The sequence below is a fragment of the Phascolarctos cinereus genome, unplaced genomic scaffold (genome assembly GCF_003287225.1).
Source record: "Phascolarctos cinereus isolate Bilbo 61053 unplaced genomic scaffold, phaCin_HiC Scaffold_2;HRSCAF=192, whole genome shotgun sequence".
In the NCBI taxonomy this organism is placed as follows: Eukaryota; Metazoa; Chordata; class Mammalia; order Diprotodontia; family Phascolarctidae; genus Phascolarctos; species Phascolarctos cinereus.
The window spans coordinates 83,281,600-83,298,815 of record NW_027555625.1 but is presented as its reverse complement, the minus strand read 5'-3'; the positions used below and the strand labels follow the sequence as shown (position 1 = coordinate 83,298,815).

The 17,216-nt window shown below is 39.8% G+C and overlaps 1 protein-coding gene across 2 annotated transcripts in view; it reads left to right on the top strand.

The window, feature by feature from the left end:
* Positions 1-17,216, top strand: part of CDKL4 (cyclin dependent kinase like 4) — a 63,054-nt gene that overhangs the window by 32,794 nt on the left and 13,044 nt on the right. For both annotated transcript variants that reach the window (XM_020976994.2, XM_020976995.2), the window contains exons 7-9: positions 938-1,135; positions 3,567-3,649; positions 8,617-8,673. In XM_020976994.2, the coding sequence (XP_020832653.1) occupies positions 938-1,135; positions 3,567-3,649; positions 8,617-8,673 (338 nt within the window). The remainder of the gene's footprint in view (positions 1-937; positions 1,136-3,566; positions 3,650-8,616; positions 8,674-17,216) is intronic.

The following is a 17,216-nucleotide window of genomic DNA, read 5'->3' as shown; positions in this document are numbered from 1 at the left end:
CTTAAGGTGGGAATAAGCATGGCATGTTTGGAGAATACTGAGCAGGCTGGCCTGGCCACAGCAGGGAGTTTCTATTATGGAATAGTGGTGATAAAGGGATAAAGGTGTACAAGTCGGGTGGGGCTAGATTATAGAAAAGATTTTAATATAGTCAATGATGTTTCTAAATGTGACCTTACATCATAGAAAATGAGTCGTCTTTCTTCATTTGTGCCTTTGCTAAGTGCTTATGGCCAAAAGAAATAAAATTATTTTCTCCTCTCCAATCTAGGCAAGCAGAACTATGCATTTGGGCACTTGGTCATTTCATATTGAGTAAAGGGATTTTTCTCTGTCAATCTACCCCCTATGCAGATTATGAGCAGGGAAAATGACCTGGGATGTGATTGTAAGCTCCTTAAGGGAGGGTCTGTCTTTTTCCTCTTCTTGTACCTTAAATGTTTATAATAAACAAAAAAAAAGAAATATTTAGCAATTGATTGATTGAGAAATACCAGTAAGCAAAGGATTGAATAGGGCTTATAGTTACCTGCATTCTGCTCATTACCTAGGAATGCAGCAGGCATGAGAATGTGGGTATCAGCAGCTGTCCACATGGGTCATACATCTTAATGATCATTAATTAGATAGTTTGGGTGACTTTTAATTTATGTTGTTGAATTGCTCTGGGTTGACAATTGTATGCAATAGAACAGTAGGCTGGTTTAATTCTGAAAAAATATCTCACAACAAACTTATTTTCTTTTCCTCTCTAACTAATTTCTGTATGTTAAAAGGATGCCTTCTAAAGTTGGGACATTTAAAAGCTAATTCTCCTAAGGCTTTGTGGTACTACTGAATTTTGGAAATAAACACCTTTAGAATACTATGATAGCACAATTAACAAAGCTGTTTCCTTTGAATTTTATTTTGAATTTGCATTTGATGCCTTGTACAGGTCCAGGGGATGCCTATACTGATTATGTTGCTACGAGATGGTACCGAGCACCTGAGCTTCTAGTAGGAGATACACAATATGGTCCTACAGTAGACGTGTGGGCAGTTGGCTGTGTTTTTGCTGAGTTGTTGACTGGCCGGCCCCTCTGGCCTGGAAAATCAGATGTGGATCAACTCTATCTGATCATCAGAACCCTGGGTATGAATAGCATTCTGTGACTTGCAGAGATTCTCAAATGTTATTAAAAAAAAAGAGAGAGAGAGAGATCAAAAAAGCTTGCTTTTCTTTCATTACCCCAGCATCTCCAAAGCGTACAGCTATCGAGCATAACCATTCAGGATTATAGCCAGAACCCAGGCTGACTCTTCTCATATGCAAATAATAACTCTCTCTGAGGAATTTCCAGATCACTTTTCAGGAACAATCAATTAATCACAGACCTTACCAAGCAGATACTTCCCATACCTGGTTGAGATAGGAACATGGAGATGAATCAGCTGGTTAGAGCTTGATCTAAGCAAGAAATATCTGATTGGCCAGCAGTTTCTGTCCCCTAAATTAAGGAGTTCCCTTTCCTCCCTACCCCTCAACACCCTAGAGGTTTTTCATCTACTTGTGTTCCCTGCTGTGGCTGTTCCTGAATTCTAAAACAATAACTGTGATTCAGAGCATGGCTTATCAGAGATTTGCATCATGCATAGAAACTGCAGGATTTTAACTGTAATGTGCACCCTGCTGGTTAATCCCATCTTGCTTATTCTTGTGCTTGAGGTTATTATGCCTGAAGACCACTTAGCTTCTTCTGTTGCAGCAGGATCTTAATTTAAAGGTGTTGCCGAGGGTGTGCTGGAGTCAGCTTGAACAGGCTCTGAGAACTGATTGTGAAATTTTCAGTGTGAGTGTTTACATCTCAGAAATTGGCAAATGCTACAAGTCAAGACTTGATTTATTGTTTTGTTGATTGTCTAAACTTAAGAAAGTGATGGAGGAAATGTTAATAATGCAAATTAAACTTAAAAATGTGTCCTGTGTCTATTTATCTGGTAAGCTCATTGTTAAACATTTAACAGCTCACTCCTGAGTATTTTCTGCAAGAGAAACAGTATGGCACAGAGGGAGTGAATACTACGAGGTGCCAAGCACTATGCTAAGCACCCTCCCTTTTTGTTGTTAAACAATATTATCCTCACAATTATCCTGTAAGATAGGTGCCAATTTTATGCCCAGAGGTTAAGTGACTTGCCCAGGATCACACAGCTCATGCGTGTCTAAAGCTGGCTTTGAACTCAGGTCTATTCTGACTCTAAGCCCAATGGTCTACCCATGGCACCACCAGCTGCCTTTTGTGACTAGAAGTCTGGTCTTGCAAGCCAGGAAGACCTGGGTTCATATTTTGCCTGTGTATCATTTTAACTTCTCATGACCTCAGCCATTATAACTCTAAAATTATAAGTTGCAAAGTAGAGAAAATAAAACATATAGTGATTACAGTAACGTAAATGGAAAGAATGAATAAAATTGAACACTATATAATTACAATAACTGATCTTGACCCCAAAGAAGAGTTGAAAAAGCATACCTTCTTCCCTCATTTGCAGAATTCGGGGATGGGGGTGGGGACTGTGGATATGGAACACTACATATACTTTCAAAGATGTCTGATGAATTGGTCAGTTTTGCTGAATTGTTTCTCCCTCCACCCTCTCTTTTTTGTTCTTTGTTATAAGGGATGGCTGCCTGGGTAGGGGAGAGGGAATTAATCTATTCATACATGAAAGTGATAGAAAAATAAAAGCTATCAATAAGAATTTTTAAAGTAGCAAACTGGTGGTTCCATATGCCTATGTAATCGCTGCTTGGACTCCCCCTTACCCCCCAAAAAGCTTACATAGCACATTTTGCTCCTTAGCTTCTAGCTTTCATAGAGGCATCTTTACTATGAGAAGGAGCACATCATTTGAATCTAATGAGAAAATATTTCTAAACTGCTTAGCACAATGCATAGCACATAGCTGTAATTATTAATAATCATGGATATTTTAGAGACCATTTCTTTCCCATTTATCAACATCATATGGAGGAATTAGGAGAATGTTAATTTCTCTTAAGTTTACTTGCTATCTTGTATTACCAAGAGCCCAGTTCTAAGCCACAGTGGGGTATTAAGCCCAGGAGTTCCACTGACTTGCCTCCTGGATAGAGAAAACTTCTCCAAAGTTCCCAAGCAATTGCAATTGGGGCCACCTGACCAATAAGTGAATACCACAAAGTAGCATGACTCTTGGGTTGCAGAATTACTTCAGCCTGTTTTACTGGTGGGTCTTTCCAGCCTGGCCTATCGAGTACTCAGGTACTTAAGGCACACCCATTGTTGGGGTACCTGCAGCACAGAAAATGTAGGGTGCAGTGTTACCATAAGCCATGCCATGTGCTTCTGATTCTGTCCCTCAAAAAGAGAGACAGAGACAGGGTCAGAGATATTCCTTTACACTTGCCTGTTCCACTCAAAACTGGGAGAAAAATCAGTCCAACTTTTCTTTCATATCTGGGCCATAGGAAGTAAACTTTTAAAAAAAATGCTGTGACTCCATTACTAAATTTTTGTTTACTCTATTTTGATATTTTATAGGAAAACTAATTCCGAGGCATCAGACCATCTTTAAAAGCAACCAGTTTTTCCATGGCATAAATATACCAGAACCAGAAGATATGGTATTGTATGCCCCTTGGGGGATTTGATCCTTCATGAGCTTTCTTCTTTCATATGTGTATGTTTGCAGTGTGTGATTTTAGGGGTGGACAGGCGCGTGCCACTTATATTTTCCCTGATACCGGTGCTTTTGGCTCCTTTTTTCCCTATCTCATCAATATAATGACTGATGCCTAGATCCCAATTAAGGCAGTAAAGAAACCAAAAGAGCTTTTAAGCAAAAATTCCCTGACCCCTTTTAATCATAGTTTGATGTTAAACTAAAAATAGAAATGTGTTCAGCCTCTTAGGGTCAGACAAGCCCTGACCCTGCTGTGGGCAGTGGAAACAAGTATTGGACCTGGGTTCCAGTCCCATCTCTGCCATTGGGATCATGGGATGCTAGATTTAGAGATGGAAGAGACCCTACGGGCCTTCTGGTCCAACCCCTTTATTTTATAGATAAGGATCTGAGTCTCAGAGGTCACGTAGCTAATAAGTAGATGAACCAGGATCTGTATCCAGGGTCTCAGACGCCAGACCCAGCACACTTCCCATTGTACTGCATGACCTCTAATTAGTTATGTGATCTGAGATTCCATCTGCTCTGTAAATGTCTTGTATGCACATGGCTATATTTTGTCTCCCCCTTTAGAATGTGGGCTCCTTGAGGCCAAGCGCCATATTTTTGCCTTCCGTTGTATCTCCAGCACTTAGCACAGTGTCTGGCATTTAGGAAGAACTTATAAAATGCTTGTTGACTGATTGCCTGACTACCTATCTAGGCCTTCTTTTTCAGTTACTTTGAACTATGACCTCAGCTTGTTTTGTTCAGAAATAATGCCATGGCATTTGGAAGAGAGTAATTCTGAAAGAACAGTGAATATGCACAGCACTTTGTGGCTAAAATAGGTGATAAAATGCTGGAGAAATATTTATATTGCATTGTCACCCAGAAGGCAGGAAACACCAGGAGAAAGGTTGTGGCAAGTAGGCCCAGTTGAGGGCAGCAGAGAACTGTAAGACATCCCTGCTGAGGGATAACCGACCTGCATTGATAGGTATGTACCTAGGAACCTTCATGCTGCAGGTTTCAAGTCCGTATTTGCATGTTGTTGCCCTTACACTATATTTTTTAATATTTAATTTTTTCAGTTAATGAAAATCCATCTCTTCCTCCCACCTCCTGTCTCCCAATTAAAAAAGAAAGAAAAACTAACAAATATGTATAATCAAGAAAAACAGGGACATGTCTAAAAAAGGATATGTCTCAATTCATACTCTGAGTCCATCACCTCATTTTCAAGAGTCAGCTGGCCCGTTTCCTCCTGAGTTCTCTGGAACCATAGCTGGTCATTGTATTGATCAGCATTCTTAAGACTTTCAAAGTTATTTGTCTTTCCCATGCTGTTGTTGTATAAGTTGTTCTCTGGGTTCTGCTCATTTCACTTTGCATCAGTTCATACAGATTTTCCCAGATTTCTCTGAAACTTTTCATCATTTCTTATAACACAATAAATTCCTTCACATTCATATGGTATATCTTGTTCAACCATTCCCCAACGGATGGGCACCCTGTTTAGATTCCAGTTCTTTGCCACCACAAAAAAGCTACTACAAATATTTTTGTACATATGAGTAGTTTTCCTCTTTCTTTGATTTCTTTAGAGATTATTGACTCTATGATAATACCATTATCTTAAAATTATATGCTCCTTCATAGTTACATAGTTCTCTCTACATATACATGTATGTACATATACACATACACATGTATGTATATATACAACACATCCATACACATACATGCATGCATATGCCTATGAACATACCTGTTTATATATACATACAAGCATGCATGTATGTATATGTGTGTATACATACACGTATGTGCATGTATATACATATGCACATACACAAATATATGTACATCTCTGTGTGTATATATGTACACACACACACACACACATATATGATTTTAGTTTCTCAACAACTCCATGAAATAAAGCAGGGAGGTATATTATTCCCATTTCACACATGGGGAAACTGAGGTTCAAGCAGGTTCTCAATTAAGTGATGTGTTCAAGATCAAATACTGAGACTTGAGAGCCTGTTAAAAGGAAGCTAAGACTTTTCAAGTTATAGCCTCAACCTATGAGGAAGGCAGCTGGGAAAGCCACTATTTCAGAATGGATAATAAGTTGGATTAAACATGTTCTGACCAGCATGGAAATTTTGTACTGCATTCTTGCTTTGTGCATTTGAAGCAAGCACCAAAGGTGTTTTGGCATTCTAATTGGAGGAAAGGCTTGTTTGATTGTCTTTTGGTTTTCCCAGGAAATGTGAAGTATTTTCATGACCCTGGCTATAATACACCTAATCACAGCCGACACAAAAACTTGGCCCATAGAGGCTATTTTAAGAGTCGAAGGGAGTCCCGTGCAGGCCCTTCAAATGTGGCTGTTGCCAAGGCTGTCATGGGAGTCACTGGCTCTACAGGACCTCCTTAACTCCTGAGTCAGAGTTAAGCGTTGCACCCACTAGTCCACATTACCGCTCTTTCACTATTATACTAGGCTCCTTTACGAGGGATTTTTAAAATATAGGTCTTTGACACTTTAAAAAAAATTTTTACATGCAGATAAAAATTATTTTTTTCCTTTTTAAAAACAAAAAGAAGGAAAGAAACTTGTTAGATACTACATAAAATATTTTAAAATAAGTAATCAGAGAAAGAAGTGTCTGTGGGGAAAATGTTTTGTCCAGGAATATTTTCTTCTCTTTAGGGAAGATAAATGTCATCCACTGTTAAATTCTTACTGTGGCATATGAATGATTATTCAACAAAATTCCAATCAGTGCATTCATCAGACAAGAATCCAGAGGGAACGTCTCTAAATTCTTTCTGTTGCCCTGATTCAGGAGGCTGGAGGGAGGACAACATAATGAGCTTTCTTCTTGACATTGATTTTCTGTTTTCTTTCAAGTTAAAGTTCGGTGATTGTCTTTAAACCACAAATGGTCTGGAATTTGGCTGTGGAAAGAACTTGCCAGAGAAGGATAACACCTATATTCAGAAACCATACGATTGATGGGAGTACTCTCGCTATGGGAGAAATGCTTAACTTCATTCTTTAGGTTTCAGTCTGAAACCTAATGCCAATCTGGTTGAATAACTATGGATCAGTCACAACTTCAAGATTATTTGCATGAGGGGCTGAGAGGTGGTGCAGTGGATAGGGCACCAGCCCGAGAGTCAGGAGGACCTGAGATCAAATCCCCCCTCAGACACTTAACTGGCTGTGTGACCATGGGCAAGTCACCTATCCCTAAGTGCCTCCAAAAATGGAGGGAAGGGATTATTTGCATGAAGTTCTAAGCAGTAATTATTATAGCTTATATTTCCATAGGAGAGGAGGCAGTGGTGCCATAGAGGATAGAGAGCTGGCCTGTGAACCAGAAAGATGCAAGTTCATCTCCCGCCTCTGACATTTACTGACTGTGAATCATAGATAAATTACTTAACCTTTTGGAGCTCCAGGCAACCCTCTAAGACTATAACTTGCAGAGGAAGTGCCAACTGGTATGGGTAGAGGGAATTTCAGTTCTTCTATAGATCAATGAAAACAACTGATCCCTACCCTACATCAGAGGGTCGATGTGAGGAAAGTTCATTGTAATCTGTGAAGCACTATGTAAATAGGAATGGTCATGCATCATTGGCCATATGATCCTCACAACAACATTGTGGGATAGGTAGGGCAAGACAATGCCTTTTCTCAGATGAGGAGTCTGTGTCTTAGAGAGATGAAATCTAATAAGTGACAGTCAGGACCTCTTTTGACTCCAAGACCAATGCTCTTTCCATCATAGCTTGTGGCCTCTTTTAGAGAGAAACTGAAGATCTAGGTCCCTTAGTGAGGCCAAGAAAGAATCTTCTGGAACAGATGTTCAGACAATGGCCCAAGTTTGTGGACACCCAGAATGGGCTGTCTTTGTTTAATTTGTTCTGATTATTTGATAGATAACAAGTGACACCTTTGGGTTGCATAATATCTTGATAACATCATATTCCAAATACTTTATCATGTTTCTCACAAATATTCCAATTAGGTGGGCTTTGAATATGACACTTAAATTAGAACCTTCCTGAGCTTCAGTTTCCCCATCTGTAAAATAGGAATAATATGTCTTTCCTATCTATTTCACAGAGCTGTTGTGAAACCCAAGTTATATATATGTGTGTACATATATGTGTATATACATGTTTAAAGGACTTGGTAGTTATGAAGGAGTATATGATGGTAAGCTAAAGTTATCATAATAGAGCCAACATTGGTAATAACAGTGGCTAGCATTTATATAGCCCTTTAAGGTTTGTAAAGCACTTTTTGTTTTTGATGAGGCAAGCAGGGTTGTGATTTGCCCAGGGTCACACAGCTAGTAAGTGTCGAGTGTCTGAAGCCAGATTTGAACTCAGGTCCTCTTGACTCCAAGGCCAGAGCTTGATCCACTGTGCCACCTAGCTGTCCCTTGTAAAGCACTTTTGATCCTCACAACAAACCTCATGAGCTAGGTTCTAGTATTATCCTCATTTTACAGATGGGGAAACTGAGGCAGAGAGCAGTTAAGTGACTTGTCCGGGCAGCTAATGTCTGCAACTAGATTTGAACTCCGTATTGGTGTCTCTTATGTTACAGAATTATTATTCACTTAGAGATGAGGAAACTGAGGCCCACATTAACCCAGAATCACTTAATGAGCCAGCAGTGTAATTGGAGAACAAGAGGACAGAACTCTAAAGAAATGCCTTCCAGTGCAATGTACTCTGGTAGAAACTGATGTGAATTTTGTAAATCAAAGGGAAAAAAAGCTGTTTGTTTTCTGCAATATTGGTCTAGTTGATGCTATCCATCCAGGGTCCTTGTAAATCCAAATCTGCATGATTCTGGTTAGTTGTATCATTGACATTTCTTTGTTTTTCCCCCAGGAAACTCTTGAAGAAAAATTTCCAGAAACTCCTCCAGTGGCTCTGAACTTCCTGAAGGTACTTTGGGTTCCGTTCTATCTAGAACTGATAGATTCAACAGCAGCTGTTATGAAGTGTGACAGAGTTTACCGCTTTGCCCGTCAGATTACCGCATAGATGCCAACAAGTAAATATAAAGTAATTTAGAAAGCAGACAGCATGTGCCAACAACTGGGAGCAATAGAAAAAAAAAAGCCTCCTCCTGTAGGAATGGCACAAGAACTTAGTGTAGAAGGAAGCTCAGGATTCTCTTAGGAGTGGAGGTGAGAAGGGAATGCATTCCAGGTATAGCGTAAAGGTAGAGAGATAGGAGAAGGCTTATTAATTACAAGGAACAGCTTGTAGGCCAGTATGGCTGGAATACAGAGTGTGTGATGGGACATACTGTGAAATATCTAGAAAGATAGGTGGGAGTGGGATTGTGAAGGTTTTTAAGGGTCAGCCTGAGGAGTTTGTATCTAATCGTAGAATCACACTAGATTTTTTTTAAAGGGAATGATATGCTCAGATATGTGCTTTGGGATATTAATTTGTCAGCTGTGTGGGGGGTGAATTGGAGGAGGGGAGGCTTGAGGTAGGGAGACCATTAGAAGGTTATTTCAGTAGTCCAGCAGAAGGACCATGAAAGCCAGAGCTAATGTTGTAACTGTATGAGTGGATAGAAGAAGACATATACGAAGCATGTTGTGAAGGTTAAAATGGTGAGATTTAGCTGTGGATTTGGCAATGGATGTATGGGGTGAGGGAGAGAAATAAAGGATGATACTGAGGTCATGAGTCTGGGTCACTGAGAGGGTAATGGTACCCATGGCAGTAATAGGGTAGTTCAAAAAAGGAGAGGGTTTTGGAGAAAATAATAATGAATTCTGTTTTGGATTCATCGAGTTTGAGATCCCGATAGGGCATCCATGCAATTTTAGATGTCCAGGAGGCAGTTGGAGATGTGTGACCATAGCTCAATAAACAGTGTAGAATTGGAGATCTTTAAAGAGGTGATCATTGAACCCATTGAATCCATTGAACCCATGACAGTTAATGAAGTCACAAAGTAAGATAATATAGAGTGAAAAGAAAAGAGGACCCAGGACAGAGCCGATTTGACGGAAGACAGGAGAGACCAGACAGAGAGAAGATCCAAGAGAGAAGAGTCATGAAAAACTAGAGAGAAGAGAGTTCCCTTGAGAAGAGCATGATTGATAGCGTCATTTGCTGCTGAGAGGTCAAGGAGGATCAATATGGATAAAGGGCCATTAGATTTGTCAATTAATAGATCATTGGTAACTTTGAAGAGAGCAGTTTCAGCTGCATGATGATACTGGATCTCATCTCAAGTAACTCATACTGAGCTTGTAGTTTACTAAAACTCCATCATCTTCAAACTACTACTGTCTAGCCTCATATGCCACATCATGTACTAATGCAGTTGACTTTTTGTAAGCAAGTGTAAGACTTTTCGTTTGTCTTCTCAAAATTTCATTTTAATATCTGTGGTCCAGCATTCTAGCCCATGAAGATCTTTTTGATCCTTGATTGTCTTCTAGTACATTGGCTGTGCCTCCCTGCGTTGTGTCATCTATCAGTTTGATGAGCGTGCCTTTATCTAAGTTACTGATAAAAATACTAAATAGCGAAGGACCAAGCAGAGACTTCTGGAGCTCTCCATTGGAGCCTTCCTTCGAATCTGACATAGAACCACTATTGACTTCTTTTGGGTTTAGCCGTTCAGCCAGTTACAAATTTCACATCTTTTCAATTTTTCTAAGAAAATAACATGACTTCATCAAATGCTTTACTAAGCTCAAGGTAAACTGAATTTACAGTATTCCTCTGATTCTATTCAATTTAATTCAGTAAACATTAAGAACCCCCTACCTGCAAGGTACTATGTTAGCCATTGGAGATAGAAGGGCAAAATGATAATCCCTGTTTGTTTTGAATAAAGTATACCATTTTAGAGAAAATTCACCATCCTGTATTCAACAGGATGATAAGTTGTTGAAAGACTGCTTTATATAACCATGTTGGGGTAGAAATCAGAATTTATCAGGAGAAAACCAAGATAGTTCAGAATCGATGAGACCAAAGTCAATAATAAAAGACCAGAAGAGAAAAGTAGACTCAGGTCATGTCAGGGACTCATCTTCAGGCTTGCATTAAGCCTCTGCCCCTGGCCCAGGAGAGACAGGGAACCCAAAAAACCAACTGTCCAGTGTAGAAGATGAGGCTATTCCTGACTAGTCAGCTGGGACCCATCAGTCAGTCATTTAATAAACATTCATTAAACATTGATTAATAAACATTTGTTAAGCACCTGCTCTGTGCCAGGCACTATGCTACGTGCTGTCAGGGCAGAAGATGAGACCTTTCCACATGATGTGGATATCAAACATCCTTTGACATAGGAAAATGATTTCCTATCCTCAGAGGCACTGAGGGATCCTTAATGTGAGCCACAATTTATCATTCACAACTTCATCAAAACACAGAGTCATAGCTAACCTAGGGCAACCAGGGCTCTGCCTGTGGTTTTCAACAGCTGGAGTAAAGCTACCTTCTTCCCTATGGTGACCACTCTCCCTGCAGGGTCCCAGGTCACCGCTCCCATGTCTCATCAGATTTAGAGGTACACGTCTTTCAGAGTCCTGCCTTCCCATTTTCCACCCCTCTGGGGTGCAGATCAAACTCATGGTTCCATAGATTTAGGACTGGATTTAGGACCTTAAAAGTCATCCGATCCAATCCCTTCATGTGACAAATGAACTAAGGCTGAGAGAAGTTAATGACTTGTTCAATGTCACATGACTAGCGAATATCTGAGGTGAGATTTGAACCCAGAGTCAGACCACCCCATTTCCAATAAAATTGCACCTGTGGTTAGACTGTTCTCTCTTCTGTGCTACCCCTCCCTCAACTGAATCTGCCTCAGGCACAAGAATTCTTAGCAATGGCTCCATCAAAAGGGGTCACTCACCTTAAGGGATAATAATAAGTAACCCTGTGTCATCTTCATCTCAAATTGACCTTTGGCCATAGAATGTCAGATGTCTTTACTCTGATTCAAATATTACCCTGACCTTCTGGCTTCTGGCTTAACTTCTAAATGTCTGACATTCTTAATGAAAGCTCTAATGCTTTCAGTTATGATGTCCAAACACAACAATTTTTCCTAATGTTGATCATGGTCTTTCCCAGATGATATTGCCCAAAGCAATCTTGGGATACTAAGGGTAGCAATCAGTATAGCCCCAAGGAGAGAAGACAGTTCAGTGTTGTCATAAAAACACAGGGACACCATGACATATTTAGCCAGTTAGTCAACCAGCATTAATTAAGTGCTTACTATGTTCCAGGTACTTTGCTTAGTCCTGAGGATACAAAGAAAGGCAAAAACAGTCTCTGCCCTCAAGGAGTTCACAATCTAATGCGGGAAACAACACACCTCTTTCTTACAGAAGGTGGAATCTGAGTTCGTCTTGAAGAAAGCCAAGGAAGCAAGGAGGTAGAAGAAAAGAGGGAGAACATTCAGGCATGAGGGATAGCCAATGCAAATGCCCAGTTGGGAGATAGACTGTTATGCCCAAGGAACAACAGTAGACCAGTGTAGCTAGATTGTAGAGTGTGTGAGGGGGAGTAAAGAGTAAGAAGACGAGAGGTAGGAAGGGGCCAGGTTGTGAAGGGCTTTAAATGCTAACAGAGGACTTTATATTTGATCCTGAAAGCAATGGAGAGTCATGTGATTTTATTGAGCATATTGAGGAAAGGAGAAACGTGGCCAGATTTGTACTTTAGGAGAATCACTTTGGCAAGTGAGTGGGAGGATGGATTAGGGTAGGGAGAGACTTGAGGCAAAGGGATCAATTAGAAAATTATTGTAATAGTCTAAGCAAGGGGTGCCGCATGAGTCCATCCCCCCACAAGAGTGATGGTTTTATGAGGGGAGAGAAGATAACACATGAGAGATGTTGTGGAGGTAGAAATGGCAACATTTGTCAATGAATTGGATGGATGAGATGAAAGCAGATAAGAAGCTGAGAATGACACTGAAGTTTTGGGCATAGGTGACTGGAAGGATCGTGGTTCCCTCCACAGTAATACAGAGCCAGGATGAGGAGAAAGTTTAGGGGAAAGATAATGAGTTCTGTTTTGCATATATTGAGTTTGAGATACCTATAGGACATTGAATTCAAAATATCCAAGAGGATAGTCCTGTTGCAGGACTAGAGTTCAGGAGAAAGATTAGGACTAGATATATAGATCTGGGAATGATCTGCCTAGAAGTGAAAATTGAATCCATAGGAGCTAATGAGATCACCAAGTGAGATAGTACAGAGAAGGGTTATTGGAGTTTTTTGTTTTTTGTTTTTTTGTGCCATGGACTCCTTTGATAGTCTGGTTAAGCCTATAAACCTCTTCTCAGAATAATGTTTTTAAATTAATTGAAAAAAATTTCCACTAAAGGTTAGTAAATATATATACATATGTATGTATATTTGTATGTATGTCTTTTCTCCATTCAAGTTTGGCAACTCCTTGAAATCTATTCATAGACCTCTAAGTTATGAATCCTTGGTATAGAGAGAAAGAGAAGATGATTGAGGTCAGAGTCTTGGGGGATACCCCCTATTAATGGCCATTACATAGGTGAAGATCCAACAAAAGAGACTAGGGAGAAGGTCAGGCAGATAGGAGGAGAATCAGGAAAGAGCAGTGTCAAGAAGACCTAGAGAAAAGAGTGTATCTGGAAGGAGAAGGCAATTAACAGTGTCAGAGGCTGCAGAGAGGCCATGAAAATGAGGATTTAGGAGAAAAAACACATTGGATTTGCCAATTAAGAGATCATTGGTAATTTTGACTTAAGGTTAAAGTTGTTGACTTAACATGGCAGCTGCTGGACATCAGAAACATGGGCAGTTCCACTCCACTGGCATAAACGGGACTTCAAAAGGCAGTAGATTGAGTCGTCAAAGTGATGGGTCACTACCATGGCCTATAAACCCCATTCTGTCGTTTTCTTAACTCTGTTTGAGGATCTTAATCATCCTTGGTTTTTTGTTCAATATTTCTTCTGACAGCTCACCTGATATTATCCCTCTGCCTTATTTCAGGGGCTCTGGCTTTAATCCGCCTCCCTTCAAGCAGCTAAACATTCTGCTGCAAAACTCCACATCTGAGTGGAGGATACATAGAAAACCTATTTCCTTATGCAGCACATTCGTTCTTTTTTCAAGTACACCATAAATGGCATGGGACTCCCATAACCTACATCAGCATAGTTCCGGTCACCCTTTCATCTTTACCTGACTTTGCAGTCAGCACCCATATGCCAGACTAGACAGTTATACCTTTGACCTGGTTCAGGGTCAAAGGATATGTCACCTCCCTATAGGGGATCAAAATGGACCCACAGAAGGTCAATGTGATCGGTGGACACTGTTCAAGCATAGTTAGAGCAGTGAGCCAGTGCTTCTGGGGACATCAGCTATTGCTGATGTTTTATTGAACATTCTTCCCTGAGCAACTTACTCCGAAAGAACAAGCTATTCCAGTGATTCTAACAACGCACAAGTCTCCAGCAACTTTTGGTTCATAAATGTCCCAGTCTTTGACTATGTCTCAATCATCAGGTGCCCTTCACTGTGGAAACAGATGCATCTTGTCACCAGGGGAGTGGTCCTATAGCATCCAAATAAGTCATTCAGATATTATACTCCTGCATTTATTATTACCACGGGTAATTAGGTGGCACAATAAATAGAGTTCTGGGCCTAGGATCAGGAGGACCCATTTTCAACTCCAGCCTTAAGACCTTACTAGTTCTATGACCCTGAGCAAGTCTGCCTTAGTTTCCTCAACTGTAAAATGGGGATAATAGTAGCACCTACTTCCTGGGTTGTAGAGAGGATCAAATGAGATATTTGTAAAGCACTTAGCACAGTGCCCAGCATATAGTAGATGCCATATAAGTGCTTATGCCCTTCCCTTATCCTCTCTGGTAAAGATTTCAGAAACTCCTGGGAAGGTCAAGTTGATTCCTTATCAAGAGGGATTAAACAAAAGAAGGGTTAAGTCCATTATAACTAGGTGAGGTGCCCTTTGCAGTAGGCTCCCTTTAGAAGATGGAACAAGCTAAGTGGCAATTGGATTGCAGAAATAAAAGCCATGATTATGCTTCAGCTTTTGTTAGAGTCACTCCCTTTCCATGTGGGCAGGCATACGGTGATTTCAGCCAGAGCCTAAAGCCTTCTGCATTGGTGCCTGCTGTCTTCAGCTGTCTTTGACCTTACCTTGTCTGAACCCAACCACCTACTACTTCTACTTCCTACCCTAATGGCTGTCCTTTCTGTCCTCAACTGCAGGGGGAAATGAGGAAAGGATTCCCAGATTGCCCAGGACTGGGAAATCCAGTGTCAGGATTATTATTATTATTATTATTATATCTCCTTCTGCCCCCCACTTTGTGAGGACCGGGGGCATGACAACATGGAACCATGCCAGAGGCAGTTAAAAAATACTGTCTTTTGAAGGGTTTTTTCCTACCTAAACTGGAAAGCTTTTTTTTTTCTCCCAATTTGGATTTTCTATATCAAGATACTAGAAAATCACTTAAGATTTTCTAGAAATATACGTTTAAATCTCCTTTATACTTAAATGCATCCTTTAGATGGTGTTTTTCTAATGTGCATTACTCTACTCGAATACCCTAAAACTGATTATCTGAAAAGATTAATCTAAATTTATAGAGGTTCTTAACCTAGAGTCTACAGACTCCCGAGGGGACCATGGAATCCGTGAACTTGGATAAAAAATATTACATTTTTATTTTCACTAACCTCTAAGTGAAATTTAGCTTTTCATTTAATTATTTTAAAACATTCTTCTGAGAAGGAGTCCGTAGGCCTCACCAGACTGCCAAAGGGGTCCATAACAAAAAAAAGAAAAGGTTAAGGACCTTTGGTCTAAAATGAAGCTAGACCAGAATAGATTAATTTGAAATCAGGGAGGTTAATTAGTACTAAGGTAGTAGTCAAAGAGTTACACAGGGCTTAAAGTAGGTGAAATAAACAAAAATACCCAGAAATGGTTCACCCTTAACTGATTCTGACCTTGATCCAGCTGGTCACTCACCACTCCACGGATGCTCAAGGGGAGGGGTAAAAAGGCAGAAGTGGCTCTCTGGAGCCTCAGAGGTCAGGAAACAAAAACTAAAGCTGTCAGAAGAATGTAAGCTTCTCAAGGACAGGGACCGTTTCTGTTTTCATCATTGTGTCCCCAGGACACTGCTTTGGGCCTTATAAATAAATGTGTGTCCTTTAGTGGATGAATTGTCACTGGGACTGCCATTCCCATTCACTTTAGACACTCCAATTTACAGATAATGAAGATCCAAATTTTTTTTTAAAAAGTGGAGGTGGAATGGAAGAGGGTAGTGAGAATAAAGGGAATATAGGTGTTATGTCAAAATATAATGTAAAAAAAAATAAAAATAAGGGCAGGTAGGTGGCGCAGTGGATAGAGCACTGGCCCTGGAATCAGAAGGACCTGAGTTCAAATCTGGCCTCAGACACGTAACACTTACTAGCTGTATGACCCTGGGCGAGTCACTTGACCCCAATCGCCTCACCAAAAAATTAATTAATTAATTAGAAATATAAAAAAATAATGTAGGTTATATAGTGCCAAGATTAGTATGGTTGATAATCTCTCTCTTTCTGTCAGGGATTGAGAGTCTTTTTTTTTCCTCCTAAGAAAAGGTATTGATTCCAGGAAAACAAATCAAATCATAAGCAAAAAGCAACTTTATTTCATTCATCCACCTATTCAGGAGTAAATGTGATGTGTTAGATATAAATATGACAATAATAACTAATACTTATATATAGTGATTACTGTATGCCAGGCACTGTGCTAAGTCCTTTACAATGATTAGCTCACTCAATCCTTACAACAACCCTGTTATTATAATATAATATAATGTTATATAATATATGTAATATAATATAATAATAATAATAATATAATAACAGGTGCTATTATCCCCATTTTATAAATGAGGAAACTGAGGCAAACAGTGGCTAAGTGCTTTGCTCAGGGTCACACAGCTAATAAGTGTTTGAGGCTGGATTTGAACTCAGGTCTTCCTGACTCCAGGTCCAGTGCTCTATCCATTGTACTACCTAGCTACATTTCATATATGTGTATGTATGTATGTATGTATGTATGTATGTACATATAAAATTACATATCAAAAGAATGCATTTCTAAAAATATTCTAAATACATTTCCAAAATAACAGGAACATAATGTATAAATATTAATGTGCTTATGCACTTTTAAGATTAAGAACAGTGAACCTGAAATTCTATTCACTAGATGCAGCATAAGGTAAAACTATTTCAGCTCTGTAGCATGATTAGTTGAAGAGACAGAGAGAGAGGATGAGAGAGGTGATAAAAGAGAAACAGATACAGTGAAAGACTTGGAAAGGATGTTAGTGCAGAGTTGAGGTGGGGAGGGTGGGAAGTCAGGACACAGGGGAGTGAGCACATCCCCAGGAAGATCCT